General features: G+C 38.3%; 1 protein-coding gene across 1 annotated transcript in view; it reads right to left on the reverse strand.

Moving 5' to 3' along the window:
• Positions 1-548: 548 nt before the first annotated feature.
• The window catches only part of nek7 (NIMA-related kinase 7), a 64,223-nt gene continuing 36,876 nt past the window's right edge, over positions 549-27,895 (reverse strand). Inside the window, exons 6-10 of the mRNA XM_081384516.1 lie at positions 27,230-27,338; positions 24,428-24,535; positions 17,941-18,035; positions 4,604-4,717; positions 549-2,364 (exon numbers count right to left, since the gene is read on the reverse strand). Of these exons, the coding sequence (XP_081240642.1) occupies positions 2,254-2,364; positions 4,604-4,717; positions 17,941-18,035; positions 24,428-24,535; positions 27,230-27,338 (537 nt within the window). The 3' untranslated portion in view covers positions 549-2,253. The remainder of the gene's footprint in view (positions 2,365-4,603; positions 4,718-17,940; positions 18,036-24,427; positions 24,536-27,229; positions 27,339-27,895) is intronic.

A 27,895-nucleotide genomic window follows, 5' to 3' on the forward strand; every position in this document is an offset into this window, starting at 1 on the left:
CTAAGTGCACAGACAACAAATAAATAAAAAAAAACCTTTTTCATAACTAATATCGACATTGGACCAGTCTGGGTAAAGGTAGCAGCTTGCACGAGGTTGGAAACAACAATCCAGATATCAATTGTGGTGTTTACTGAAGTTTGTTTTCGTTGTTCTGGCAGTTTCAAGGGAGCAATTTCCAGTGATAAAATTGAACCGCTTTCCTTGAGGAATTCATTAGAATGAGAGGAAATAGTCCCCTTGTCGATGTCTTTCCTGGAGGGAATAAGCCGGACGTGGACCCTGGGGCACGGGCGCGACACGCTGCCAGCTAATAAAGCTCGGGGCTAAGCGGAGAGAGTCGCTAAAACAATACAAATAAACACAAGCAAATACGAGTGGGCGACGCTTTGGGGGATTGATTGGCATGTGCAATTAAAAACACTCTGAAAAGCAGCACAAATAAGAGTTTTATAGTTAAAAAGTGAAACAGTTTCAATGTTATGCTAATTTGGAGAATGCTAAACGGATATCAAACTTTAATAAATAACCAAAAACACCAGAGTAAATGGTTTAAGTCATTTCATTTTATTTATTTTTTCCATTTCAATTAGCATACAAAGAATTAATGTGCATCTTGAATGTTAAACGTTCAAATAAACAGTCAAAAAAAGACAAATAAATAAAAAGTTGCCTGTCGCTCCCAAACGATTTGGGTGAAAGTAGAGTACAGACCGTGAGCGTCCGATTCATGTGTGCTTTACCGTGGTAAAGGATCCAGATCTCGCTGGAGACGGCTTTGAGTGCCTTGTTGAGATAAATACATACTATTATCTATAAGGCAACAAGCATAATCTGTTATCGTGTTAACATAAGGCGAAAGAAAAAGGTGATTATTGCAAAATACATAAAAAAAAAAAGAAAAAGAAAGGGTAAACACTAAAAATGCTCTCGATTAAAGTTACAAAAAACATACCATTTTATACTTGGTACTATCACAGCAAATCATACTGTCTGCAAAAGGTGCTGCATAATAGCTGCTGTCTGTATATTATAACTTCATACGCTTGTGTAACTCATATTAGACCGAGTTTGCAAAGATCACAAGCCACATTCTGGAAAGCAGCACATGAGCACATAGATTATAGTCTGGAAGAGGTCAAAGTTTGCGTGAACATAGTGGAATTGTACAAGGCCAAACGGACTCATTGTAAAAAGTAATTTGTAAACGTACCTCTTTCAGGATGTGTTGCATGTAAATCAATTGAATGATGTAATTAGAGCCAATCTCTTAAAAAAAACCTTTTGGTTTACAGGAAGAAAGGCACTGTTTTCTTTTCTTTTCAGAGCAAGGCACTATGAAGGCATAGAGAATGTGTGAATATTTATAAGTTACTGCATTGCAAGTGAGGCCTTTGCATTAAACATTTATTAAAGTTCAAGTATCAGCCGTAAAGGTGCGGATACTGGGAATAATTTCCTTTTTAAAACGGACCTCATGCTGAATGCGTTATACGATAACGCAAATGCACCGTATTGTCATGATCAATGATTTATTTAATGCAATTTAAAACCACAAAAGGTCTAAGACCTCAAATCCCAAGAAGAATCGCAATAAACATGTTTTAGGTGCGGTAGGGATGGCGAGGAAATAAAACATTACTTGGGACTGAGTGCATGTTTTTCTGGCATCACAGCAAGATGCAAGTACAAACTGCTGAGGTTTAGATATGGACTAGTAATTTAGCCCATAAAAATTGCGACAAATACCACTATGATATCACGCTCTTTTAATAGAACGACAAACCTCCTAAATGTTTTAATGCAACAAAGTTGCTTTTTAAGGGGAATTTTCATTCTCTTTTTATAGGGATGTTTTTCTCATAAAAAAAGTTCTTGGAAGAGTGTTATGGGATTGTGAAAAGCATATCAGATTTCATGCTAATGCGGTAACAGCAAAAAATGAAGGTATATACACAACCATCGCACTGTACCAGCATTGAAACCAGCAAAAATCAAGTCAAACCAGTTTTTAGAACACTGCTTAATTTACTATTTTCTTCTTTGGAGAGCTATATTAAAAGGTCATGGTCATTTTTTGTATTTTTTATGTTGTTTTGGTATACCAAAGGTCTTGCTTTGTGCCTTACATTGTATGTTTTGTACTGAAAGATGCCAGGTTTCATTACGATGGAGCAAAACAAGCTTTAAATGACATTGGTGGGCCAGATTAAGGTCTTCAAAGTAGAAGCAAGAGGAATCGGGTAAGCAAACTCAGTTTGCGATCGTCAAGGCTTGCATGTGCTTGGCGATGCTGTATACGTAGGTGATGTCAGGTCTTTTCTCTGGGTCGGGGTTGATGCACATATCTACCAGTTTTCTCAGCTTGTGGAAAAAAAAAAAAGAAGATGAAAATATAAGATGTTAATTCATAATACAGATCAATAATACGAAGCACCAGACAAACCCCAACTTTTGAATGGGGAAAAAATTATATATACACATACATACATATATAAACAATTTATTTTTATTGTTTTTTGACTCGCTAAAGCATACTTTTTTTAATACATTTTTCATAAATTCTTAATAATAATAATAATAATGATGATAATAAATATATTTGCAACAGTTTTAGTTGGAGTCTGGATTCCTGTATTAGTCATTGGTTTAAGACAAACAAGATGATTGACAAAAATGGCAAGTGTTTCAGAGAACAGAGCTCAGAGAACAGGAAAGCCGAGGGAAAGGCTCCAAGCAATGTAACTTCCAGCAAGAAGCCCTCTGGCCCTGCGAATGTTTGTTAATTCTCTGCTACAAACATTCTACACATAAAAGAAGTACACAAACATACAGTCCCCGCCAGTGAGGGACGGGAATGATAGTCGTGATGCTGCACTGAGAAGTAAACTAAGCCCAGGCAAGCAGCAGTAGCAGCGGCAGCATCATTAAAAGTGGGGGAAAGGGGGGAAAAAAAGCGGAAGGAAAGAAGATGCCCCTGTGTCAAATCGCCATGGCAACCGCCTCTCTTGCCGGGGCCTGGCTGCTGTTGCATGGCGCGGCGTCTCCTAATCAGCCCGGCATGTGAAATGCAAATGCAGACAGTCTGAGAATTAGTGGAGAAGAAATAGGAGGCGGCGGCAGTGGGGGCGAGTAAGGATGCAGATATGTAAAATATTCATGCTTTTGCACGAGAGAAACGCGGGGGGTTCGATGGTCGCGGCCCCCCCCCACCCGTTTTAAGGGGGGCTGTCTGTCAGGTGAGATACAAGAGACGGTAAATGACACACCAAAGATGAGCGGCTGACACTTTTTTGCCTTTCGCCTTCAGGAGCATTGTTTACATGTAGACAGGGAGGGAGGCAGACCTTCCTGCAGCACTGGAAAGCTGAAGGAAGTGCTGAATGGAGGAAGAGTCGTGCCAGGCTTGTAAATAATAATAATGGCAGCTTTGGTCGGACGTGCCGGATCTATCGGAGGATTTTGTGGGTTCTCCAATGGTTGACATCAGAGAGTGCCGGCATGTTACGTGGAAAGACCGGCTTTCCATGCTGGAAATTCACATGCTGTTTTGGTGATGGACTGCTTGATGGACCAGAATTGAACATGCTATTCACAAGTATGGGGAGTAACTAAAAGAGATCGGTCTGATTATTTGGTCATCATTTACTCACCCTAATGTTGTTCCAAACCCATTTGACTTTTGAAAAATGTATTTTGTACATGCAATGAAAGTCTATGTGTGGTCCACAACTACTTCTCTTGTAAATAAGCTCTTAAGGCCCTGATATACTCACGACAAAGTTATTTTTCGTTCTTTCTTTAGGAGTAAAACGAAGTTCGAAATATGTGATCAGCGATATACTGGTAGCGAATATCCGACCACGCCCACACTGCTGAGAAAACTGAGAAATAGGCAAGCATTTTTAAAATAAAGCATTAGAAAAGCATCCGATTATAGCAACATGGATTTGTTTGCACGAGCTCTGCAATTCGGCACTCCAGTAAAGTCACGTCATGTTTATTTATATAGCACTTTATACAATAGATTAATTAAAATCAAGCAGCTTTACTGTTTTAAACATGAAAAACAGTGTCAGTGTCTCGTTTCATCAGAATTACAACATTTTCTACTATAAAGTAGCTCTCCAGTGTGTTCATGTTCTCACTCACAGACGTTTAACCTTGACTGACTAATAAGACCAAATTAACCCAAAAACATTTTCACGTGAAAGAAGGCGGAGCCTCAGCGTACACCTATCTATTACATAATCGCCATGAACCAATGGTAGTACAAAGGTGTTTACCAGCCGTAGCAAACTTCAGGAAAATTTGCTTTGGCAAGCTTTTTCTGAACTGCCAAAACAAACTCCAAACGAAGTTAGTTTTGGCATGATTTTGTTCTTCGATTTCGCTTGAAGTATATCAGGGCCATTAGTGAGATTGACACAACTATGAAGGTTCGGCCACATTAGCAAAATTTCCTAGGCCAAAAAGGTAATTGCCTATTGTCAATAGTGTAGCGATGTATGAAGCACAGCTCACACGGAAGTCACTTTCAGACAAAGCAACTTGGTCAATGTGGCGAAATCTGCATGTGCAATTCTTTGAGCTTGAAACATACCTCTTCAGAGTAATGGTCAGACGGTAGTGGGGGGTAGTCACACTGCTCGATCTTTTTACACAGCGAGTACAGGTTCATTTTGTCCCCGTAGAATGGACTCTGCAAGGCAGCCATCTAAGTGAGAAGAAAAGAAATGAAACATTTAGAGAGAAGGTTTCAGACGTCCTGCTAGCTTAAAAAAATGGGTGACAAGTTCTTTTTTTGAACTTGCAATTTGGCAAGGTTCATATCATGATCATTTTAACTCAATTCATTAAAACAAAGGTACAAGTAGTGAGCATTTCTATGAATAAAAACAACAACAAAATTTACTTATATTTTCAGTTCACACCTGGAGGTTGAGTAATTCATTTACTCCAATGCAGGTACCCATATCTCTCATGCCTGCAATGCACACTAAATCTTCATCAAGCAAAGGCTGACTGTCTGAGGAAGAGACTATGGTGTCCCACGTCACAGATGGCAGCAGACAACTGCCATCTGTTTGCTCAAGATGTCAAAAAGCTAAGAGTCAAATCTATAGAGCATGTATCATGTCACTCTCGAGATGTTGTGCGTTGCATTAACGATATTAAGTACATTAAACATTCTTACACTCTTAAAAGTAGAGGTTCTTAATAGGCATTGATGGTTCCATGAAGAACATTTAACATCCATAGATCCTTTCCACTGCACACGAGGTTCTTTGAGGAAGAAGTTTCTTTAAGATTAATAAAATGTTCTAAAAATCTTTATTTTTAAGAGTGGAATCTTTCCATTGCAGAATAGGTTCTTAAGATCATTAAAAACATGGCTCTTTCAAGAACTGTTCACTGGAAGGTTCTTTAAGGAACCAAAATGGTTCTTCTGTGGCATCACTGCAAAACATCCTTTTGGAAACTTTATTTTTAAGAGTGCACTTAGAACAATATAGTTCATAACTTTAATATATATAATAATATAGCTAAGCTGTAGGATGTTTAGCTTATTGCTACATTAATATCAAATTCAACTGATGTGTGTGGAGACAAATGGGCTTACTCTGAGCATTTTACTGGCTCACTTAACTTTAACTTTTCATTTAATTTTTGCTCAAAGTTGTATTTCTGACTTGTTAACGAAGTAGTTCACCAAAAAAATAAACGGTTTACTTGCCCTTGTGTCATTCTAAACCTTAATGACTTTGTTCTGTTGTACACAAACAAAGATATTTTAAAGACTGAAAATCAAAACAGATAAATTTGGGCAATAAAGTAAAAACAATAAAAACAATCACGCCACAGGTGGCATGTATCTTCAAAAGAACAAAAAACTAAACGCATCCATTTACTCAACACTTCCAAACCACATTTGCCAACTCATGGCTAATTAGCTTTATGTATCTGGCCTGATACACTTAAAGAAAATGATGGATGTCCTATCCCAAGAAACCATAACAACACGAAAAAATAAAATGCAAAAACAAAAAAGGATGATAGCATTTCAGTAGATGTTTTGTGAAATTAATGTAGAAGATGAAAAACAATGTTGATGTCAGACTTTTTGGGACATCAATCCTAGTGGTAGGGAAGAGATGGATGCAGTGCATCCTGTTAGCCTGGAGCTGTGCAATCCCGCTCAGCCAGGAATGTGATGCTTTGATGACGTTATGAGATTATGATACTGCAAAAGCAGACTGGCAAAAACAGCCCCATGCAAAACAACTGAAAAAAAAAAAAAGAAGCTTTCCAGATGCCAAGCATGCAAGCCACACAGTACTCGCACGAAACCACTACACCGCAAAGCACACTGGACGAGAACTCAATTAAATTGACATAGAAGGACAGAGAGGAAACGGCGAGCGAGTTAACGGAGGTGGGGGTGTTGGGGGGTGTGATCGAGCGAGGCGAAACGGCGGTTTGGGCTGTCAGAGGAGGAGCGGAGGAGAGGAGCGCGGAGGGGCAGAACTCATGGACCAGAGCCGGTTTCATCACCGCTCCACACAAAACGGGAAAGGGAGGGCCGGAGGAAGGGGGAGTCCCTCTCTAATCACTGGCAGTGCAGGAACTGGGAGGACTGGGATGTTTCTTTAACATGCACCATTCTTACACAAGTACTTCATACAGTACTTCAAACTAAATGTGTCAGAGCAAAAGTCACCAAAAAAATGCTCAGGTGTTGTTTGAACAAATCCAAAGAAACCACCCCCAAGTCTCCATACCTGCATTTATACGGCAGCAAAATTATGATTAAGTGACATATAAACAACAGTGACAATTGAATTCTATAACTAAAGTGACTCTTACATTTTTAGGATTCACACTTGTATTCAAGAGTGAGTGTGGTTAACCTGTGAGTTGTTGCATTTATTTTATATTTTTTCATGAGGGGTTCCAGTAACTCAAATAAACAACATGAACTTAAAAAAATAAAAAAATAAAAGCATTTTGGTATATGCACGACTTTGCTAAAGCAGAAAGAGATGAACAAACAAAAATGTCATGTCATCTGAAAGTTTTACATCCAGACACTGCCTTCCATCAAGACTCGACAGATTAACTTCTTTTTATACAAGTTATTTATTTATTTATTTGTAAATGGACACATTTGTTTGTATGTGTGTATATTCACTGTCTAGGAAAAAGAAAAAAAATCGCTGTAAAGTTGCTGGATTTAAATGTCAAATGCTTAAGAGTCTATGAATGGATAATTATTGCATTGATTATTGTGTTTCTAGCATGTTATACACTGAACAAAGATGCTGCCAAATGTACTGAAATGCCTTTGGAGACAGCTTATGGTATAAAAATGAACATTCAATTCACGGGCAACAGCTCTGGTGGACATTCCTGCAGTCAGCATGCCAATTGCACGCTCCCTCAAAACTTTAAACATCTGTGGCATTGTGCTGTGTGATAAAACTGCACATTTTAGAGCTGCCTTTTATTGTGGCCAGCCTAAGGCACACCTGTGCAATAATCATGCTGTCTAATCAGCATCTTGATATGCCATACCTATGAGGTGGATGGATTATCTCAGCAAAGGAGAAGTGCTCACTAACACAGATTTAGACAGATTTTTGAACAATATTTTAGAGAAATAGGCCTTTTGTGTACATAGAAAAGATCTTAGATCTTTGAGTTCAGCTCATGAAAAATGGGGGCAAAAACAAAAGCATTGCGTTTTTAATTTTGTTCCGTGTATTTTTGGCAACAGTTCTTCTAACCCTAATTGATGGAGTGTGAAGCTTTTCATTTCTTAAACAACCATGTAGGAAGAAACATCATGGCTATATTCCAGGATGACAATGTCAAGATTCATCAGGCTCAAATTGTGAAAGAATGGTTGGGAAGGAGCATGAATAATCATTTTCACACATGAAATGGCACCTCTGAGTCCAGATCTTATACTCATTGAAAGTCTTTGGGATGTGCTGGAGGAGACTTTACAGAGTTTACAGAGTACATTGACAATACAAGAGATTGACCAAAAAAATGTATGCATCTCTTAATGGAAATAAATGTTGTGATGTTATTTCCATCAAGAGGTGCATACATTTTTGGTTGCAAGTGGATACAAAATATTACGAGCTTTCATGTTTGCGGTTGCCAGATGTCAGGGTTTTAAATCCCCCAATCAGAGCTTCTCTCTTAAAAAGAAGCATTTTCTGTCCGGTGTTTTACTTAATCTTTGCAATATGGCATCCATAAACATGAAAGACCGTAGAGGCTTGTAAAAAGCAGTCTGTAATATTTTGTATCATCTTTTTTTGTACAAAATGTACACGCACTCTCTCCACACTGTGAAGAAGTGCCAATGATCTGAAAACACTGACAAACAATTAGGGATCTCCATTTGAGATATTATGCTTAAATAATAGTATCACCCAGACAGTCTGAGTTCTGAGCCACTTGCACTGTTTGCTGTGACTAAATCTGCCATCAAACCCCTCAGTGATGAACTGTAATAAATCCAAACATGGATCTCGACTATAATGTTTGATATTATGGTTGCTGAATAAATGCACTTACGCAACCTATGTGTGGCAGTACAAAGTCTTTTTTGCTGTTGTTTTAATAGAAAAACATGAATGTAATTTGGAATTACTGTTAGGAATTTCACTGTTTAAATTTTGGAGAGAAGTTTCTTGTTTTACCAGTAATGTAGAAAGTGTGTTAATTTATATGATAAATAGCCTATAATAAATAAAAGAAAACTAGATGATGTAAAATAAACCATGCGTATGAGCTGACATTCTCTTGATTTGTGCTTGTGTCTTGATAAGTGAAAGTGCAATAATTCTGATGAAATGCAAATATATATATTTTTATTCAACCATTATGAAGCATGATGAAATTGTGACAAAAAAATTGACTAAACTGTCTAGACATTTATGCCTAGTTTCAAATACAAGCCTTAAGCCTAGTTCCAGACTAAAATGCATGTTTTAACTGAAAGCAACTTGCACTGATGCACACTTTTTTAAGGCATGTTTATAAAAGTTACTAAAATGTCCTAATTGAAATAAGGCCTAATCCTGGCTTAATCCAAGCCTTGTCTTCGCTTAAATTAAAAATGGATAACGAAGTAAATGGATAAAGTAGACAGGTAAACTTATACATGCTTTTTTCCCAGATAGGTATGATGAAAATAATGGGGCCAAAACTTGATTTTTGTAGAAAAATGCATGTCCTTTTTGTTCCTCCATCAGTTATGGGGATGGAAATGTATGTATGTGACAGTAATGGGCTCTGTGAATGAGTGTGTTTTGACCAGACTGCATTTGGTGTGTTTTTCCAGTGAAAAAAAATTATTCACAGCAAAAGGGTGGGTGTTTTTTTTCTTATACAGACTCAAGATGATATACCTATAGTGTCATTTCATAGCAACATCTGTTTTGCCAGTGTGCCGCCACTCTTGCGAAGAGTTCCTCAAGATAATTGCGATGTGCAGGACCGTAGAACGGCATTTAGGCGAGATGAAAACGCAGCCGCGGCTTAGACTGTTTACATGCGGTGTGCCTACCTGTGGAAGTGTGGCCACAGAGGGGGGTCAGGGGCAAGTAGCAGCTGTAGCCAGCAAAGGGTTAAACAAGGACCACCATATTTTCATGCATCTTCCGCTCCTGACAGATGAAAAATGTCAACTGTCCTGTTTTTATTTTGGAGTTTTTGCACTATTCATCTGGTTCATTAGTGCCTGGGCGCTCTTGGCCCTGACAGCTGCTCGCCCCGTGCTCCCGGCCCCTGAATTTTTCAGGCTAATTTGATTCGGGGCGCCCAGGCGATGGGCAAGATGATTGACTTGCTCCCTGACCCCCGGAGCCCAGCAGCTCCCCTCATTGGTATTCCAGAGGAGTCCACCCCGCACCACGCTGGCCTGCTGTCTGTCTGCGGGGCTTCGGCTACCGGTGCACGGTGGCGAAAGACACACACGTTTACACACTCACATGCACACACAAAAGAGGGGGAAAAACTTGCACACACAGACACCAAAGCTTAGAGGAACATACTTAAACAGAATCTCAACCACCAACATGGTGGTTGCGCTGACACAAATACACACTCGACACTCGAAAAAAAGAGCCATGCCTGCTCAGAAACACACACACACATAGATAGATGCTCAAAATATCACAACAGCAGGAACCGAAAACAACTAAGACAGACATAACCACATATGGCCACCCAGACAGGAAGACAAAAACAGACTCTTTTCTAATTCCTACCTTAATACAACCTGACCACCCTGGCTTGCGACGATAGTTCCTTTATTTAGTGAAACTCAATACACTACAGGGTTAACCCCAAATATCTCACCCATTGTTGTAGCGTGGAGACTGCAAAGTGAACTTGCATTAAGAATTTCCCTTCCAAAATTCCCAATGGCGCATCAAATCAAGCTGACAAAGCAAATGCAATCAATCAAAATATAAACAACTCTGATTATGGCTGCTACCATTTCAACAAGTGTTGATTACAGCATTGCATTTAGGTCTACTGTGATTACATAAAATGTTTCTATATACTTTTTTTTAATAGCTTGGAGCATTTTACCTAAGCACACATACATACTAGTACCATATATATATATATATATATATATATACATATTTTTTTTTTAAATCATATTGGTCAAAAATGGATTTTTAATTGTGTATGCTCATTTAAACTTTTTTTCATTTATATTCAGATTAAGTGAAAGTGAAGTGCAAGTAAATGTAACTTTAGCAAATCAACGTAAATATCCATTTTTCAAACCATAAGTCATCATGTCCTGATGCCTAAACTCACTTGTAACATTTCAAATGATCGATTTCAGTTTGTACTGTTTTATTTTTTATATTTATTTTGACAAAATAGTATCCAATTTTAATGTCAGCCTTTGATCGCATATCAGCCATAACATGAAAATAAATACTAGCTTATCGTATCAGAATTCAGAGAGAATGTCTCAGTCAAGGAGACCATTGTTTTATTATTGATCTCTGTACCTTGTTGAATTCTTTGCATGCCAATTAAACTCCTAGAGAAGGTCCTGGCTCAAAGGAGCCATGGAGGAGGGCGTAGCATATGAAAAGACTCGTGTTCAAGTGTGAGAAAAGCATCATTATTTCATGTTGCTCATCCTTCTCGCACTCTTTTTAATGATATATTAATCAAATGGAAGTGCAGGCATAAGGAAGGAACACAATTAAATATGAATCCATATTCTGCTACTTGAAAAGTCCCCGTCTGACGCCACAAACTGACTTGTACAAACGCCTAACCTACACACACAATGATGTTTAAGTTCTCTGGGTTTTCCTCTTGAACAAATGAGAAGTGAAAAATCACCTCTCCTTTTAGTAGCGCGATCACTCCGAGAAGAAAAGTTTTAGACACGTTTTGTTTGTAAATTTGCTGAATGAGTGTGCAACGCTTCTTGGTTTTATGCATCATTAGCAAAACATGGGTGCGGCTGCTCATCAGAATGTCAAGAGTTCTTCTGAGATGCTGGCGTTCACGTACGCTGCTCTCTCAAAGCGCCTTTAAAGAACATGAGTATTCTGCAGCTGTACACGGTTGGGGCAAATTAATTCACTAAGATATCAAATTAAAATCTGAGATATGTGGTGAGAAGACACCAAGGTATACTGGGTAATCTATATTTGAATAGGATTCGGGGAGGGTTTAATTAGCTCAAACGTCTTGATGGATGTTTACTATTCAGGTGTGGGATAACACTTCCCAAAAAAAATCTGCAAAAATACTTGAATATATAAAATTCCTGAGCTCTGAAAACGAAGTGCTATGCTGCATCCCGCCAACTATGGACTAAGCATTCTTATTTAATGAAAGAATATCATTAGCATTACATATCAAAAATTCAACACTCCTCTTGCACCATGTGCATGCTAATCTGCTTACTTTTAACGTTCAACGTCACTTAGCAGATTCGGTTCTCATCTCCGATGTTCTACTCAAAACACATGGTCGTAAATGAAGATGTGACTTCACAGTTTTAATTGTAAAACCTGGAGCAGGAAAACTGGCCTTGTGTTTTTGCGATGAAGGGAGATGCAATGGTCTCTGCCTCTTATTTATGCCAACATAAATCTGAAACACCTTCGAGAACGGCTATTAAGAAGAGTTTTAAGAGGACTTCAAAAGGCCGAGCCAGACCGTAAGTGCAGAGATCTACCTATATGAACTCGGTCTGTCTTTAATAGAGAGTGGAGATGGTGCAGGGCGGAAACGGCAAGGACACAGAGAGGGCCATCGGGGTAGCTTGAGACGATCCTTTCATTTTCAGCATCATAAAACCCAACACCAAAACCAATTGCACGAGTGCTCCAAGGATGGGTTAGGAGATCATAGGCTAATATAGCCACAGGAAATGGTTTTGATGGTTGGGGGGGATATGTAGAAAATTTGTGGTCTGATTTAAGGTTAAATTGGAGTCAACTGAAAGGTGAAATCACTGAACGGTAGTGGTGAGGATTATGGTTAATCTCAGATAATAAAATCATTATTTCACCAAAAGATTTGGTCACTGACTGATTCATCCAAACGATTCATTAAAAGAAACAAGTCTTATTTTATTACAATTTGCATATACAAATCTAGAAAGGGACGCCAGAAAAAGTGAAACTAAAACTAAAATGAAAGAGAAAACTGAACATTTTTAAGATTAAAGCTAATTAAAAATATCCATAAATATTAAATACTTAAGTGAAAGAGAACAATTTGTTTACTTGTTGATTCATTCAAGAATTTCCACCAAACTGTAGCAAAATGTTATCTTAGCTTAAAGCTGCAGTCCGTAACTTTTTTGTATTCAAAATTTAAAAAAATTATATAAGCGAGTACATCATGAATCCATTTTCCAAACCGAGTTTTTGTTTTATTCTGAATCACTACGGTCCACCTATAATAAGTGTTTATATTCAGACTATTTAAGACTGGTTCGAGTCGGCACCGCTGCGGAGCAGCACAGTATCTGCATGACCCGTCATAGACATAAACAGAGAGAAGTAGCTCCGGCTACAATGTTCTTCTGCAAGACGCATGCAGTTCTGTTTATTAAAAAGTTACGGACAGCAGCTTTAATAACCTGTCTTTAACCAGTTACAATAAAGTTTAACTAGCTGCGTTTCCTGTTTGCATATGTATATATTTGTATTGTAAATGTTATTAATTGCAAAACATGATGCCAAAAATACAAAATATCCGTTCTTATCGGCAACAGAGCCAGCTAACTGTTGACCTATTCAGGAAGTAATTGAAGAGAAGGACTGCAAAAACTTGGTATAAAGTTTAATAGTAGCTAGCGTCCAGTCCACTAAAAACCTTTATTGGCTACTTTTTTGAATAGCCAAAATATTACCCAACTAACACCCAAACAGATCAAATGACCCTCAATTCTTCCACCTACCACAAAACCACACATTTTCTCCATATTGCAGAGCTGTCAATAATGCAGATGGACCGTGGTGTACAGTGCAGTGCTATTGACTGATGCGCCATGGGGAGAACGTGTCCCGTCTGCCGTGAAGGCCATTTGGGAGTCAACCCCAACTCTGGCCTCGTCCTGAACCCCACCTATTCATCACAGGATGGCCGGCAAGCAACATCAGCTGACCAAATGAGCTCCAACCAAGTGCGTCGGCATCAAACAGAATAGCAGATGCATATGGAGGAATACAATGCACAGATATTGATGATTTTCAATCGAGGTCTCGCAACCTCAACGGCTTCCACCACCCCTCACCCCCCTTGAATCCTCCATAACAGATCGACTAAAAGATTCATGCTCTCAGAATAAAGGAATTACATGCACACATATAGGCCTTTCACACAAAATAGATCAATGAGGATCAATGGAAGATGGCACAAGTCTGCAAATTAACAATTCAGCAGTTCAGCACTGCAATGGAACACAGCAGATAGCTTTCAATTGTCTACTAAGACAATGTTTACACACACACACACCAAAATAAATTATAAAACTGGACACACAATATATGGGCCTATATGTAGAGTACCTGAGTCAATGATATGATGCAATATCTTTTTGTCCCATCTTTATGAAATTATTCAAAAACTACCAGGCTTGCCCCCTAATAGTCCACTAAACATTAGTCGACAAGAAGAGACTTAGTCAAACAAATTTGTAATTAGTCAGTTAGCTGCAGAAAAAAAAAAAACTCCACAGGAAGTGGCAAAGTCACGCAGTCCATAACGGACAGATCGTAAACAAGGCTGGTCCATGTGGTATGTCGGGCAGGAAATCCAAATGTTCGCCTATCATTCATCAACCTCAAATATGGCTTATTATTTGAAACATGCAAGTAGTAGCCTAATGTTAGTGACTTTACATGGCAGCTCACTCTAATATTAACCTAGATAAAGGCATTATTTGGTGCATATCCAAGGGTGCGGAGATCACTTGCATTTTTTCCTAATAAACCGCAAAAAGAACTTAAAATGCTCCATAATTTCTGATCATATAGATAAGAGTAATATTTCAAATTCCAAACTGTAGAGTCTACTTTTATTTGAGCAAACTCACAATAACAACAGAAGTTGCAGTGTTGAAAAATAAAGAAAAACAGATGCGCTTTCTGCCGTCTCAGACTCCGGGAACTGCTTTCTGGAGTAAGTCACAAAAATGAACCGAAACTTAGCGTATACTTGCCTCACAGACATAACAAATATGTCTATCGAAAGCTTGAAATTTCTACTTTAAAATGAACTATTCAAATCGAAAACAACCTTATGAAATGTTACTGTGTTAAACCATTAAGCTGCAGAGATGACGAGTCAGCATCATCAACTTTTGCAGCTGACACTGACTCAGAAAACACTAGTTTCATAAATTATTAAAATGTTCCGAAAGTCTCCTTGCTGTACGTAAAGGCAAAAATTAAAGCCAAAAAACAAAAACAAAAAAACAGATACAGCTATCCTGACATCACAAAAAAGCCTGCTTCATAGCTTACTAAGTTCAGGTTGTAAAATGTTGCGATTCAACTAAAAAATTTGAATAATCAATTACAAAAATTGAAATGTTGTAAGAAATTTAAAAATGATTATTTTTTAAATCAGTAGAAAATGAAATGTAATTTGATTATAAAATATTTCTTAAATTGTTCTTTTTTATTATTAAAATGCAATGTATATAAAATGCAATATATACAATTGAAGAAGATATAAAAGTAAATTACATTTTTCTCCAATTAGTAAATAGTAAAAAGATGATCAAATGAAAACTTCATGATAACGACTCCAAAGTCATTGTTCTAAAAAAAACTGCTTTAAAGTAACATCACAGCAACTGCCGACGGGTTTGCCGATCATCAGATCTGTCACTCAAACAGATGTCAATTCATCACCTCCCAGCTCTCCGCCCCCTCCAGGTCACGTGAACTGCTGGAAGTGGGACAAGATGAAAGTCTTCGTATACCGTGGGGCAACAGCCCCGATCTGTTCGAGGCTGAGCCTGGACCTGGCTTTAACAGAAGCTTAAGAGATCACAACTGTAACCCGTTTGCCTTCTCCCTGCACTTGGCTGACCCATGGCCACTGCGAAGCAGGACGGACTGATCACACTGATGGGCCTGGTGCATTATGGGAGACTAATTAGTGCCAAGAAACACTGTCTCCAAGCAGCGGTGAACTCAGATGGTTGTTTTTCAGCCCCAGGCACTTTGGGAGGTGTAGCTACTGGTTAGCTCCCCCAACCCCCACCCCCCCAAAAAAGAGGCAAAAAGACGAAGTGGAGAAAAAACACACTCAGGGGATTGAAGGGATAGAACGGGTACCGGACTAACAATGCATCTATTTCCACACTGTGCGAGTGTGAGTTTGCGCCTGCTTGCGTGTTTATACACCAGTTTTCGGTAGCCAGTGCATCCCACGGGATCGAGCATTGTGTCATTTATGGATTGCTGCTATCCATTCCAGGTGGCCCCAGTCACCTGGTTACAATGAAACCAGAGCCAAAAAAAAACAAAAAATGCCCACTTTTGAACAGGGATCGGAATTTCGCAAGATCTGATGTTTAAAAGAATAGTTCCCCTGAAAATGTTAATTATTTCTTATTTCCTCGCCTTCAAGTCATTTCAAAGACATACTTTCTTTCATTGAGCACAAAAGGAGAATTTCTGAAGAATATACAGGCCGCTTTTTTTGAAATAATGAAACCAGTTACAGTCTGAAATAGTTTGCCTAAGATACATTACAGGACAACTAATTTAAGAATCCTATAAAATAGTTTTATATATTTTATAGTTTATATATTTTTATTACTTTTATTAAGTACCAGAGGTATACATCAACCTAGACATGAGGGCCTTGGAATATTGTCTCATCAAAACGTTTGAGAACCACTGATATCAAAGCATTTAAAAAATAATCAATTAATTGTTTATTTAAATGAATTGTAATCTAAATCAAAGTATCACACACATGACCAGCGTCGGTCAATAGTGAGCCTATACGTTCTGACGTACAACCCAGAAGCGCTGCGCTGTTACACTACGTCAACTCACTCAGAGGCCCACTTAGAAGAAAATGAATAGTTGAATAAAGTCGTTATTTTTGTTTGTTTTTTTCGCACAAAGTATTCTCATCGCTTGATAAACTTATGGTTGAGCCACTGTAGTCACTTTGACTATTTTAAACATTGTCTTTACAAACTTTTCTGGGCCAGCAAGTTTCAGTAACATAGAAGCCTATGGAGGACTGATCCAGCTCTCAGATTTCATCAAAAAATATCTTAATTTGTGTTCCAAATATGAACGAAAGTCTTACGGGTTTGGAACAACATGAGGGTGAGTAATTACTGACAAAATTCTCATTTTTGGGTGAACTAAGCCTTTAAAGATTCAAAATGACAAAAAAGCACATTAAAGTATCATGGAAATGGTTCACACAATTCCAAATCTTCTGAACAGACCAAAATCTGTAGTGATACACTGTAAATCTTAATAACCATTGTAGCTCTTCTTGGTTAATTTATGAAAGCAAGAAGTAGTGATGTCTAATTCACAAATGAATCATTCTTGTGAGTCAAATCTTTTTTTTTTATAAATCCATTGGTCCAATTCACAAAATACATGAATGATTCATTCATAAATAGGCTGATTTGGTTCTCAACTTCTGTGAATCATTGATCAAATCATTGCTAAACCTGACTGGAGACAAAGATTATTAACGAATAACTTAAATTTAAGTTTATCATATGACTTAAGAAGCCTTAGAATAGATGAAATGGATGACTTGAATTATACTTTTATGTTGTTGAGAATATTGATAAGAAAGGCAAGGATGTTCTTCAAAAAATGTACCCTTCATGTTTTTCAGAAAAAGAATGCTATACGGATTTGGGACAAAATGAGGGCGAGTTAATAATGACAGAACTTTTATTTTTGGGTGAAGTGTCTTTTTAAGGTCCAAACACACTGCTGACCCCCTTGCAACTTCATCTTCATCATCAATTTAGACTAAGTGCTGAAGAGAAAACTGCTGCTCCGAGTCTAATGGATCCTGGTCCGCTGTGTCTTCGAGAAGCGTATGCTATTAAAGCATAATCAAAGCAGGCAGTATCATTTCATAGCAAGAGCACTGCATGTTATTTAAAACACATGTAAATGTCATTCAAATTTCCTCATCAGCTTGGGAACATACTCCAGGTATCCTACGCAGAGGCCAGTTACCTCAGAGTACAAAACCATATTGTTATTTTCATGACAGACCGCGAGGTGTAGGATTGCGTCTCACAAAAGGAGACGAACGGTGCTGGCAGAAGCTTGAGAAGAGAAAGGGAGAGTTAGGGAGGGCCGGGAAGTATAAACGGAGGAAGGGGGAGTGATGGGATGGGTTTCTATACCTTACCTCATAGAGCAGGCAGCCTAGCGACCAGATGTCAGATTTGAAGTTATATCCGTTTTCGTGTATTCGCTCGGGAGACATGTAATATGGGGTGCCCACTGGAACAGAAAAAAAGACAGATAGAGACAGACAGAGAGAGAGAGAGAGAGAGAGAGAGAGAGAGTTAGGCTGTCTGGTTTGCTATGCGAGGAGTTCATCCATGGATGCTTCATTGACAAAGGTTTAAGACTGAGGAGTTTTAGATGACTAAAGAAAGGTTACTAACAACAAACTCAGCGATGCGTGTGTACAGTGTGGAGGAAAACACATTTTAACAGTTTGTACACTACTGGCGGGTCAATTTTGAAAGAAATTAACACTTTTATTTGGAAATGAGATTTATAATGTTACGAAAAAAAACATGAAAAAATTTATGAAATTAAAAAAATTAAGCAGCACAACTGTTTGTTTAACATTGATAATAGTAAGAAACGTTTCTTGAGCAGTAAATCAACACTTACAGTTCTGAATGGCAATGAAATAAAACATTAACATGAACAAAACCTGTATAATTTGGGAACAGTAGAAGTTTGATGTTCATATTAGAAGTAGAACAACTTTTACAGATGGAGCCAAGTGCTGTAAATGTTCATGAACGTATGTAGGTGGTTTAGAGATCTGGGGGGACTGCTTTCAGATTGCAAGTGTGTTTTGGGGAATGGAAATCTCAGCTTACATTCGAGCAGATTTAAAATGTTTCATTCACCTCTCATTATAAAATAACCTCAATGATTTACAACAGAAGCCATTCAACATGGCCAAATGAAACTTTAATCAATTCACTCATGTTTTTTTTTCTTTCTCCACTCCTGTACACTGGATTGTCTTTGAAATTCGATAAACTCCAAAAAGCCACTGCACCAAAACCGTCTTCGATGGTTTTACCAGGACTGACACAGGAAAATCGTGGACCTTTCTGATGATTTCACACTGTAGCGTGGGGCTCATGCATGACGGCTAACCACCAACGCATACTGGTTTGATCTTGCCATTTAAATATTGGTCTTGGTCATTTGTGTTTTTTATTTTTTATATATTACCAATAGAGTGAGTAGGGGGTGGAACTATCAGTTTGCTCAACCAATGGCAGACAGTGGAAATGTTTGGGAAACCTGCCAGAGGTAAACACAAATTACGTGCCATGATGTCGAACATGTTGGAAGGCATTGCGAATTGCACCGTGACAGACGTGAGACTGAGCAGAGCGTCAGGTCGCTTAGTCTGTGGCCCTGCAAAGAATTGTGGGTAATTGGCAGTGACTAATAGCCATCAGGCAGAAGAGCGGGACCCAAGAGGCCAGTCAAACTCCCTGCGCTGTACTCCCTGAAGCCGTGACAAGCTCTTTACTGCTCAGTGACTGTGGCCAACCAGCCATCCACCGTGAAAGATTGATGATAGAAAGGGGGGGAGGGGTAAATAAGAAAAAAAAAGAATAGAGTAAAAAAAAACATTCTGACAAATGCTCGCAGTTTACGAAAGTTTAGCCTTGGCACAAACAGCTCAGATGTGACAAAGCGCTAAGAAGTCTCAGGTGGCGAGAACAAGAGCCAAAGCAAAACGTCTCGACACCGAACAACGTCAGAATGTTTGGGCGGGTAGCGGGGCTGAGGTTGAAACACTTGCTGAGAAAAACACAAGTGAAAATGTGGCCCTTCCCTCCTACTGTTTCGCCTCATGATGCAATCAGTGTCAAACAGACCTACGTTAAAAGCATTTTCTTTTATAAAAGTAGAGGAAAGTCAAACAGATGGTGAGAGTTGGCCTATGAGAAATTCCAAATGGCATCGGTGGGATCTGATTGGTCAATATTGTTATTTCAATTGTCATAAATTTGCGATTATACCTAGGGATGACTCATGTATTTAAAGGATTAAAATAAAATGTTACCAAGATGATATCAAGCTAATCAAAGTGTAAAAATAGGCAAAATGAGCATGTACAATTAAAGAAGAAAAATCCAACAAACCTCTAATATTGTTCGATAACCAATATGGTAGAAATATATTGTGTTGTGTATTCCAAAATATATCTGTGAAGCTGAAGTGAATTTAGAAAAATAGAATTGCAAAAAAAAAGAAAGATAACAAATGTTTTGAAACCGGTTTCCAAACACTCCACTCATCTGCCACTGGTCAAACAAACAGATAGGTCCGCCCCCAAACGCATGCTATTGGTCGAGCCAGTGTTGCTATACTGGGTTGCTTGGGATTCCAAAAAAAACAGACCAATATTTTGAAAAAAATCAACTTGTGTTGACACTTTTAGCAAGAATGAACTTACGATTGGTCTATTTGAAAAGTTTCCCCTATTAAACTACTTTAAAAAATGTTGGAGGTGTCAAAAAAAAGTATGACCTTGAAACACAACATAGAAACTGGCCTCTTCATCACAAGCGTAACTAGCAAAAATGGTCATCAAATTTGTGCTGTTTCAAAGGAGTGCATCGACATCCATCATTAGAGACTAGAAAAGGATCTTTCGAGCTAATAGTTTTATAATAGCCAAGAGCTACAGAGCAACTACTCCGACAACACGTCAAATTATGAGTGCATTACTTAGTCATGCAAATAAATCGTAAGTTGCGTTGGGATTCATTCCCATTATTATGAATTATGACATTACAATGCATTCTTTGAAAAATGGGCCAAGATCCTTTTTTGTACGGCAAAACAGAGAGAGAAGAGATTACCACAGACTCTCAACGGTACGTTAATTACACAGGAATCCACAAACATGCTTAATTACAAAAAAAAGGAAGTGTAAACGGTGCGAAGTGAGGGATTAACAGAAAAATCCGCTCGGTCCCGTTAACTCCTCAGACCTGTGAGTCAGAACATATCACCCCATCACCTCAAAACCCTCGGATGAGACGCTAGCATGTAATTCACATGCTCTCTGCGTTCAGGATTAGCTTGCTTTTCCTTACTTTAATTATCCATTATATTCTTATCACTCTCCCCGACTTTCTTTTGTTCCGATTTCCTCTTTAAAAGCCTCCCTTTCAGCTCATTACCCTGCTTAATTTAAAGGCTAGGAAGCCTCTGGCAGGAAAAGTAAAGATGAGCTATCTTCCTTTCTTTCAGTCTTCCGCTTTGTTTGTATCTGTGGGCTGCAGAGTCACTCGGAGACGGAGTTAAAAGGCTAGGGATCGGCTTCTTAAGAGAAGAATTGACAGCCGTGGAACGGCACTTCCCGGACCTCCATTCAATGTGCATCCCAGAGTTCTACCGTGGTGGTTTGTCTCATTACAGGCTGAACTGTCAACCCCCAAACCGTACCGAAGCAACCCTGCACCCTCCACCCTAAACCGCCCCCATGCAGGGAGAGAAGCGAAAGAGGGGGAGAGGTGGAGCGATATTGCGAGGAGCGAGAGAGAACGGGAAGCTTTGGTCTGCTCGCCCCTGAGGGACACACAGATCGAAGGTCTCTTTGCCCATGGGTGAATTTAACCTGCCATGTAGACACTCATGAATTTCATACCCTGCTACGGTTCAACCTTCAGCCTTCGTATGGAGAGCCTGAGCCTACGGGACAGGTGACAGAACCGCAGGAGTCTCTCTCTTTCTCGCGCACACACACACACACACACACACACACACACACACACACACACACACACACACACACACACACACACACACGCACACTGTATCTACCTGGGTGTCTTTATGCTCGTTTGTACATTCATACTGTCAATACTAAAACATCCCGAGAGAAGAATTTCAGGCGCTCGGATAAATAAATAAGTAGGTAGGGAAGTAGCTAGGTAGATAACTCTACAAAAGACAAGTGCAACTGCGGTGGTATGATACACCAATGCATTAACGGTTATAAATCATGTCGGGGGCCTAAAAAAGCCTTGTTAGGGATCCCTAACATGGCAGTCTGTAAATGATATGGTGTGGCACCGGCCCCAGGAGCAGGTGCGAATGGATGATGTGGTCGGTTCCCAGGTGACGCAGGCGCCATTAAGACATGATTAAGGACAGCCCTGATTAAGCCCTCGCCGAGATTGTAGCTCATTCTGAGATGAGGAAGAGAAGAATCCTGTAGAGGGCGCTGTGAGTTCAGGTTTTCAGATGCATGCGTTTCCTGACTCACAGTGTTGTTTTCAGTAAAGGTGAATTCTGAAAGTATGCAATGCAAGACATGCTGCGAACTTGGAGGTTACTTCTCATACATCATCACGTTGACATAAAACATTATTTTATACTCCTACACACAGATGCATAGTTTACCTATACATATTACATTTATATGCCATTTATATTCTGTTTCATATCGTAGTTTGTGAATACAAGACAATAATTAAATCTATTCTGGTGTGCTAATTGTGTTGTTTACTGTAACCTGTCAGCAATAGTCTAATAATTGTAAATGCAGAAATAGAAGTCCAATTAGCTTAATTAGATAAAAATTATGATAATATTAATTCTAAGTACATTTTATAAATAAAATATGAGTTTGACATGACCGACCAAAACTTACTAGCATAATGCTAAAGCGTCTCTATGATATTTGGATCCCTAGATATGGTTTGGGTTTAAGTGTTACAAATGAATTTAAGCATTACAGCATTATAAATGTACAGTATGAAAAAATATAAATTTATTTTGAGATATTTTTTAAAGATTATATTTAACAGTAGGGGTGTAACGATATTCAAACCAAACCGAAAAAACGCGATACACCAACCCACGGTACGTATCGCGATACTCGCGTGGCGTACCGAACACACCCCGCCCCCTTCTGCCCAGCCCATCCCTAGCCCATAGTTGAGGTTGACCTCACTTATGTCACAAAACTCATTTTTCTTCCTTGACATTTGCTTAAATAGTCATTAGGGGTGTAACGGTACACATATTTGTCCCGCAAATTTCGTTATAGCCTAACCACCACCTTTAACCACCAATAATCTCAATAAGCTCCGCGTTTTGTTACCTTCTATATAAGAAACAAAGTGTATTTTTCAAATGATGCCCATTTTATCACGAAATTCAAACAATAAATGCCGTTTTGACGCTCTTTAGCGTGGTGTGACAGATCACTGTATAGGCACCTCCGTTTAATCCGCAGAGTGAACGCGATCATCTCTTCCTAATAAACATGAATGAACATCTGAAGGTATGTTGAAAGAAACAGTACATACAACTTACTGAAATGTATTATATCGTATTGTAATCGCTCAGTGTATCAACGGTGGAAAAACAGCTTGTAAACAATATCCCACTTAGCATTACATTTACCTCAGGCAAGTCATTCAGTATCCACAGCTTGTTGTTTTTTTCTCTTTCACTGAATATATGTACTATATTAGCCTGTATTAATTATATTTTACTTAACCTGTTAGTGATGTCTTGATTATTTAATGTATGTTTAAAATATCTGTCATGAAAATGACAGCCAGTGTGTAAATTATTATATTTCAACAACAAATTGGAGTAAAAACATATAATTAAATTTAGAAGTTAATGCAGGAACTGCCTTATGTGCAGTCTACATGTTTGCATACAATTCATTATTTGAGTGTTGATTATTATAAAAAAATGAAAATAAATAGCAACTGAATTTAAGCTAATAGTTTGGGCCCTGTTGTTAACCTTTAATATTATAGTAATGTGCAAGTAAGGGCTCCCTGAATTCATTTTAAGACAGAGTTTGTTCAGTAAACCACTGTTTAATATATATAAAAAAAGCAATTTTATGTTTAGTTTTCTCTGCCCTGCTGTACTGAACCGAACCGTCAAAACCGAGATACGTACCGAACCATTAGTTTTGTGTACCGTTACACCCCTATTTAACAGTGTCATTAAAATCAATCAATAAATAATTGACTCTCAGTGTCTCCTAAAGCCAAGTGAATCAAAGTGGATTAGACGAGAAAATGATTTAAGATATTTTATGCTACATTGTAGCAAAAACTCTTGACTTTGAGGGTGAAAAAAAAGTCTTTTTTAGCAATACCACTGTCTATAAAGCAGAAGACAAGCTGTTAACAAATTTGTATACTCTTGAAATGAGATTTTAAACAACAGGTCATCTCAAATATACGGCGTGTTAAAACTGCACCTCCTCGGGTAACTTCGCCAAAAGTTGCTGTCTCACCATAGGGTGCCCTAGCCTAGCATCGTTAGGGACTGAAGATCCTGTACTCATCCAGACATCATATGTGTGGAGCGCGGACGTGGGGTCAAGGCAAGAGGAAAGGCCAAACTGCTCAATGAAATGGATACAGCCACTGGCACGCTTTGCTCTCAACTGGCCCCAGGGGCCGTCGGAAAGGCACTTTTTTATAAGACACATGGTTCTGCTCGCAGCCAGCCCTAATGAAACACATCCGGGCCCTACTGAGTAATTAAAGGTCCTTTCCGATGCATTCAATCCTCATTTTTCCATTTTCCACAAAGGACATAATGAAACAGACAAGGTGGTTGTAGGGAGGAGCACTTACCTAGAGAATGAGCTGCGGTTGTTTTTGAACTGAAGAAGCGTCCCAAGCCCAGATCTCCCAGTTTCACCACCCCAGTGGCTGTGATGAAGACATTAGCGGGTTTAATGTCTGTGGAGGGAGTAAATGTGAGTTTTAGTGACTGACCATCATTAAAATACATGGCCTTATAGAAAAATTCTGCACTTTTTTTGAAGGGGTAGGCAGATATAAATATGGTAAAATGAAGGTTAATTGAGCTGGCAGCAATGTACTCTGACTGGAAGAAACAATTATTATGTTAATTGTTATTGTTAATTTAATATAATTAAAATTAAAGAAACAATTTTAATGTTTAGTATGCTCCCCCCTGCTGTGCTGTACCATGAAGTCGAAACCGAGGTACGTACCGACCCGTCAGTTTTGTGTACCGTTACACCCCTATTTGGCTCAAATGACAAGACTCAATTATGTTTTCCTGCTGGTCCAGTCGTGTGAGTAGATCTGATCTTATGTGACCTGCCACATTTTTAATGGCCTCAAATGAGGGATTTTTTTTCTTAATACTTCTTATTTTTAATTTTTTTTGCAATGTATTTCCATATTTTCAAGAAACAATTATATTTGTACTGTTATTTTTATATTATATAAATATAATATATAATAATATAACAATGACCCTGGGTCCATTGACCAATAATATATAAATATTATATATTATACAATTACTTGTATTTAAAAAAATATATATATATAAAATACATTACTAATATATATTTTTCTTTTTCTCTTCCATTTTTTGTTCAATTCAATTTCTTTTTTTTCTCCAGAATTTGCAACAAGCTAGAAGTGATACAAATTTAAAGTAAATCAATAAAAAAAATTGGATTACATTCTAACGGTTTCAATAATCTCACAGCTAGATAACATCATCTCTTCAAATCAGCAAATCAATGTGCAACGACAAAGTAGAACATTACAGATAAGCAAACATTTAGGTTTTCAAGGCATAAAAATGGATGATCAATAATAATAAAACTTTCAGTGGCAACACGGCACTTTTTCCACCAACTCCTTATTTATGAGTCCTAAACTACAAGTATGAAAACTTGGAACCTGTTGATCCTGTTAATGTTAAACAGAATCACACCAGTCGGACAGAAGAAACATTTCATTCAGATCCATAAAGCAAACAAAAACGGCCTACATAAATGTTAGGAAACATTTAAGAAAGGTTAACGGAAAGGTTACCATTAGCAAGGTATTACGCATCACCTTGGCTCAAATGACTTTCAAAGAGACCAGCCGGGACATGACGGTGCAGGAAGCATGTGCTCGTGTTTGATGTCAGACACCTCTGGACATGAACTTTTCCAACAGTAACATATACATATAGGCCAGGTGCTTAAGAAGAACAAGATCTGAACTGACTGCCAGCGCTGTGAAAAATCCCACCGCAGGAGTTTACAATCAACAAGGGAAAGGATCTGAATGTAAACCCATGGCCTGCTGTAACCTTTATCGAAAACATACACTCACACGAGTCTCGTATGTTACAATACTTCGACAAGTGTTGCATAAATACATGGGAACTGGGGAAGACAGTCTCAGGTCGCTATGGACAGTTGCGTCATCTTGCTTGTTTTCAAATGGCAAAAAGATGATGCAATGCGCTCGGCAGTGTGTCTGGTCAAGCTTGTGAATAGCAAAGACCTTAGAGTCTCGTCTCAGAGCTGATGAGAAGCAGATGAGAAGTTTTTTCTTCATAATATGCAATAAAACACGAGGATGATGTAGTGTGGTGTCAATGATGTCCCAATTAGTGATACATCATTATGTTCCACTAGTCATCCAACAACTGAACATTTGATTAGTAGTTTACATGTATTTTCTGTAGTTTTCTGTAGTTTTAACAGTGTCACTCTGTCTAGCTGTGTCTAACAACACAAGGATGCATCTCATGGGAATTCAACCTTAAGAAATCTGTACGACTGGGGTCAGATGAACCTAAAATATGTCTAATTAAAGAGAGTTCCTTAAAGTAACAATGAAACCGGTCACTCACAAGATCATAACAATAGCATCCAGCCATCTACTCAATTCCCGATGGACAAAATTAAGTCCCGTCCTACAGTTTTTCTTGTTTGAAAAGCTATTTCACTTGGATATACGTCATAATAGGGAAGGCAAGAGTATCGCAACATCCGTTTTATGCAGACTTTAATTTGATAAGTCAACTAGTTATTCACACAACCCATCGACTAGTCAAAATAATTTTGATCCTCCACAAGAGCATTAACATATTTACATATCAAAATCTATCAAGTTTTTCGCAACTTTATCAAATCAGTCCTTCCTGATTAACATCAGTGTGAGTTTGTGGCAGTCAGCCAATTATAACGCATTCATTTACATAGATAGTTCTTAAAGGTACAGAAGCAGTTATTTTAACTCTAAAGGTGGGGTCACATTTACCACTGTTCATCAAATTTTTGTGGGCAAAAAAAAAAAAAAAAAAAATCAAAAAGTATTTTTAATAGGAATCCACGCAATCAAGAATTTTGCATGAGATCTCAAAGATTTTCCTATGCATATTTCGCAGTGGGTTCAAGTTGGTTAGTCAAATTTGTGTGCTTCATACATGGCTACACTTTTAATAATAGAAAAAAAATCACCTTTTTGGTAAGTGATATTTAATTTAGTCTTAAAATTATGACACAAACAAAAAAAAAAAGTACAGAATGAAATAAAATGTCACAGAAATGTAGAATATGTGCCCTTAAAAAGTCTGTTTCTTTGTGTTCATGTCACTGGATTTGTGTGTACCTCTGTGCATGACGCGGCGGGAGTGCATGTGCTCCAGTGCACTACACAGCTGAACAAAGTACTTCCATACTGTCTTCTCGGGAATCAGCCGTCTTTGTTTCTTGAAATGCTGCAGGCAATAAACAAATAAATAAATAAATAAATATGTTGACGGCACAGACTTTTCATAGACGCATGCAATCTTCGTTAACCCAGAACATCAACATTTTACTCAAACAGCTCAAATGACTATTTGGAACATACAGTTTTTAAGGATATTAAGAGGTCTTAAGATGAAAATGTTCCAAAAGCTCAGCATGGTTTAAAGCAGTGACCATGGATGTGAAGGGCTCTAGGTTTGCCTATAATCTGATGCAGGCTCTAGATTGAAACCCCTCAATAAACTTTCCTTCCCTTTTCATTTGAAGTAACGGCAATGGAAAACATCTGAAGTTTGTGAGTACAGCAGGAGGCTCATGGGGAAACAAACATTTGGGGAGACTTTCAAGATGCACACATGCTTAGGATGATTACGGCATACAAGCACTGAAAAACATCTCAATGAATCTGACAGAGGACAACTAGATAATGTCAGCATAATCTTTACATTATGGATGCACAATATATTTTGAACATTTGTTTGCTGATATTTCTGATTTTATCGGTCGATACTGAATATTAATTAGT

The sequence above is a fragment of the Scardinius erythrophthalmus genome, assembly GCF_964197995.2.
Source record: "Scardinius erythrophthalmus genome assembly, chromosome: 14".
Lineage (NCBI taxonomy): Eukaryota > Metazoa > Chordata > Actinopteri > Cypriniformes > Leuciscidae > Scardinius > Scardinius erythrophthalmus.